At 51.4% G+C, this 4,141-nt stretch overlaps 1 protein-coding gene across 1 annotated transcript; it reads left to right on the top strand.

Annotated features, from left to right (window-relative positions):
- Window positions 1–476: 476 nt before the first annotated feature.
- Window positions 477–1,607, top strand: LOC125345508 (oocyte-expressed protein homolog). The gene is made up of 3 exons (XM_048337638.1): window positions 477–684; window positions 778–960; window positions 1,531–1,607. Exons 1-3 carry the CDS (start codon window positions 477–479, stop codon window positions 1,605–1,607), a joined length of 468 nt encoding a protein of 155 aa, XP_048193595.1.
- The last annotated feature ends 2,534 nt before the right edge of the window (window positions 1,608–4,141 follow it).

The following is a 4,141-nucleotide window of genomic DNA, read 5'->3' as shown; positions in this document are numbered from 1 at the left end:
GCCTGCTCTGGGCCTCATCTACCTACCTGTGCTTGGAAGGTGACTGGAAACCCTTATCCTAGGCCCTGAAGAGGATTCCAAATAATAATAATAATAATAACAATAGTAATAATAATAATTTGCCCAGAGGCTGAAGTAGAATCAGCTTTTCCTCGTGGACGCTGACGTGCAGGGGCAGAGGCCCTGAGGCTGGAATTCTGGGGCTGGGATGACCCCTCCGAGGCTCTGGGGCCCCCGGGCCCCGCAAACCTCCAAACCACTCACCCCCACCCAGAGCCCACATCCAGTTCAGGGGAGAAGCGGAAGTGACCGGGCACCGGAAGTGACCATGGCCCTGGGGGCTCCTAGGGGCGCCGCCCACGGGGCGGGGCCGGGGCCTCCTCAAGAGCCGGGCCTGGCGGAAGCCGCCCCAGCCTTTGCAGCCGGGCCTCCGGGCCATGGATCCTCTAGGCCTTGGGTCCGCTAGGGCCGAACCCATGGGGCCGGATGCGGCCGGACAGGGCGGGCAGCAGCCGTCCTCCCCCCAGGAGAGGCCGCGTGGGGCCCCGCGTCTGCGCCCCCAGGTTCGCGTCCGGCCGTGGTGGTTTCCGGTGGAGGACATGAGCCGCCCTCTGGGGTTCTACCTGGAGGCCTGGCTGGCAGATCAGATCTTCGGGGAGCGGCCAGGGCGGGCAAGGCCGCTGGGTCAGGCCCCCCACCCCCCACCGCCCCCCCAGCCCCCAGGGCGGCCCGGCCCTGGCCAGCCCTTCCCCCTGACCCCTGGCCCGACTCGTCCAGGTCCCCACCAAGCCGTGGTCTCCCAGCTGGCATGGCGGAGTCGGGCCTTGGTGCACGTGAGCAAGGTGGCCCGCGGCACCGTGGCTGAGGTCTCCATCTTGGGACGGCCTGCGGGGCAGAATCGCGTGAAGAGCTTTCTCCTGAGCCTCGCAGCCCGGGGCGCAGAGCTCCAGGACCGGCCAGGTGAGGGGCTTGGAGAGGCCCCCGGGGCCCTGGGGTCTGCTCACCCCCTCCGGCCGCCCCTTCGCCTGCGCACAGCGGTTTGCACTTCCTAAGCACTAGGAAGCTGCAGCGCCTCTGGGGCCGTCAGCAGGGTGGGGAAGGAGGGGAGGTTGGACACTCTGGGCGCAGCTGGGCCCACTCAGCCTGAGCTGGGCCACAGGGGGATTCCCAGGGCCAGGCCGTGGTGGAGGTGTGAGCACCCCGTGCTGGGATTTGAACCAGGGCCCCGTGGCTTCCCTTCGTTTTATTTTTCCCCTCAAGGCTAGCATTCTACCACTTAAGCAACAGCTCCACTTGTGGCTTATTGGGGGTTAATTCAGCTGAGAGTCTCTCAAACTTTCCTGCCCAGGCTGGCTTTGAACCTCGGTCCCCAGCTCTCAGCCTCCTGGGCAGCTAAGGGTTACAAGTGTGAGCCACTAGGGCCTGGCACAGGCCCAATCTTTAAAGCTATGTTGCAGATATCCATTCCTTTCTCCAACCACAGAACGTTTTCTCCTTGTGGATGATTGGTATCCATTGCTTCTCTTCCAGCTGAGAAGATGCCTCAACCTGAAGAGTTCTTGAAGAGCCCTAAGTCAGGCGCAGACACTCCCCAGCATCCTGCTTAGACCGTCTAATTGTCAGGAGTGTTCTGTGGACAGCCTTGCTCCTGCTATTGGAGACAAACAAGTATTCTGAAGTTGCTGCATTTGGGGTTTATGTGTGTGTGTGTGTGTGTGTAACTTCAGGGATATGAGAACTATTTGAATAAATAAACTTTGGGGCAGCTGGCATACAAAGACTTTTTTTGAGCACATAAAATAAATACATAAACCATATCGCGAGGTGAGGAGTGAGTAGAAGCCTGATAGTGATATTTTCTTCCCTTTACATATTAAAAAGTATGAGTAGGTTTACAAAGAGGTTTCAATTCAACAGATGAGTGCATGGCTACAGTACATCTTTAGTTCCTCCCATTTTTGTGGTCAGAGGCAAGTCCTCAAATACAGGGGCATGGAAGTGATTGATGTTTTTTTGTGGTAATTGTTTGAGGTGGGGTCGTTTTTTGTTGTCTAGGCTGACAGACCACCCCAACTCTTGGGCATAAGCAGTCCTCCTACCTTAGGTCTCTCAGTCACTGAGACTACAAATTGGAGGTTTTGTCATCACTCTTTTGTGAGGAAACAAATTGTGTAAACCCCATAATTGGCTTGCAGACATGAAGATGAGTAAGAACCCACCTGAGAGCTTGTGGAAGCACAAATTTCATAGGCTCTTTCTCCAGATTCTGATTCTGTGCGTTGTGAAAGGCTCATAATGTGCATTTCTAACAAGCACAGGATGTCAAAGTGACCTTCTGAGGCTCTCACGTGGAAGCTGTTGCTGGACAGGGCAGAGCTCCGGGTGGGCCTCTCCCACTTGTGCATGGGGAGCTGTCCAGCGTTCTGGATGGGCCCTTATAACGCTGGGTGAAAATGAGTCCTGCTTTGCTGTCAGCTGTATTGGTTTTCTGTGATGTCACAGAGGTGTTTGTGGCAGGCGGGGCAGCTGGCCAATTATAATCACACCTCAATGACCCGTCTATCTACAAGATGGGTCCTGCGCTTGGGCTGCCACTTAGGGAACTGGAATTCCTAGGTGAGAAAGTGCCAAGAGCTCTTGGGTTTTAGAGAAAGTCGAGGTTGGTTGGAATCATGCAGTTCCCTCTCCTTGGCAGTAAGGGGAGCTAGACTTTCATAGGATTTTACATTCATACAAGTCTTTAAATTGTGAGTCTTGGGTTACACAGGATGTTAACTATTACCTACCTTTTCTTTAATGTCCTCATTTTTGCAACTTCTTGTCTATTTTGTTTTTCATAGGATAGACTTCTTAACTACATCGAATATTTTTCTGGTGTCCCCAGAAACCCGGGGCTTGTCCCTGAGCTTCATTTGCTCAAAGCTAGTGCACTCCCACTTGTGCCACAGTGCCACTTCTGGCCTTTTCTGTTTATGTGGAATTGTAATCAGGGCTTCATGCATGCAAGGCAAGCACTCTACCACTAAGCCACATTCCCAGCTCTCTGTGTTCCTTTTGACCCACTTGACAATATCACACTTACATAGGCTAAGGATACTTCCTTTGTTCTAGGTTTCAGACCCCAGGGACTCATACGATACATATTGGTCCTGCATGGAGCACCTAAACTGAATGGTTCCTGCAAAACTAATGTATTCAACTCAAACCTAGGACAGCAGTGTGAGGGTGGGTGAGATTTGAGCCAAAATCTAAGCGGATCTCTCCTGTACTTTCCCATTTGCTTTGTGGTTTTTCTCCCCAGCGGACTGAAGCTTGGCTGTCATCATGGAGGGATTGTTTATGTGGTCCTGTAGAGTGAAGTGAAGGTCTCCCAGTGTTCCACCATGTGAGCCACACTGCCAGCCCTTTTGTTTTGGTTCTTTGCTTGGGTTGGCCTGGAACTGGGGGTCCTCAGTGTGTCCACTTCCCAAGTTGCTGGTATTGCCACCGTGTGCCACCATTTCCAGCTGCATTTTCTTTAAAGAGGAATTAGCATTTTTATTTGTGATAAATCTGTAGTATTGAGGTTCAGGAATGTATATTTTGAACCCATTGTGTCGACAGAAATATTTACTAGTGCAAAGTCTAATATAAAGTAGTATTGATATTTTTTCCCTGATGACGAACATACCTAAGGTTCTGCGCATACGAGGCAAGAGCTTTAATACTGAGCTACGAAGCTACACTACTAGTCTATGCTCACTTTTTTTTTTGGCCAGTCCTGGGTCTTGGAATCAGGGCCTGAGCACTGTCCCTGTCTTCTTTTTGCTCAAGGCTAGCACTCTGCCACTTGAGCCACAGCGCCCCTTCTGGCCGTTTCCTGTATATGTGGTGCTGGGAAATTGAACCCAGGGCTTCATGTATAGGAGTCAAGCACTCTTACCACTAGGCCATATCCCCAGCTCCTATGCTCACTTTTTAATAAACAAAATAACAAGAATTATAACAGGAATTGCTTATAAATACTTCTACTTACATACCTTCAAGCAGTTTTGATTACTCTATTTTTTTTCCAAATGTAGTCACATTTAGCAGATGTGTTACATTCATTCATGATAAAAACACTAGCATCCCTAATAATAATGAGCTATTATTCATAATT

Source organism: Perognathus longimembris, unplaced genomic scaffold, assembly GCF_023159225.1.
Source record: "Perognathus longimembris pacificus isolate PPM17 unplaced genomic scaffold, ASM2315922v1 HiC_scaffold_5769, whole genome shotgun sequence".
NCBI lineage: Eukaryota > Metazoa > Chordata > Mammalia > Rodentia > Heteromyidae > Perognathus > Perognathus longimembris.
Note: the sequence above shows the minus strand (reverse complement) of the source record. Positions and strands in the feature narration are given on the sequence as shown.

Excerpts from the sequence above, each read along its gene's own strand:
- LOC125345508 (XM_048337638.1), top strand. The coding sequence starts at position 477 with ATGGGGCCGGATGCGGCCGGACAGGGCGGGCAGCAGCCGTCCTCCCCC. Across the intron at positions 685-777 it reads AGGGCGGGCAAGGCCGCTGG|GTCCCCACCAAGCCGTGGTC; the intron begins GTCAGGCCCCCC and ends CGACTCGTCCAG. Across the intron at positions 961-1,530 it reads AGAGCTCCAGGACCGGCCAG|CTGAGAAGATGCCTCAACCT; the intron begins GTGAGGGGCTTG and ends CTTCTCTTCCAG.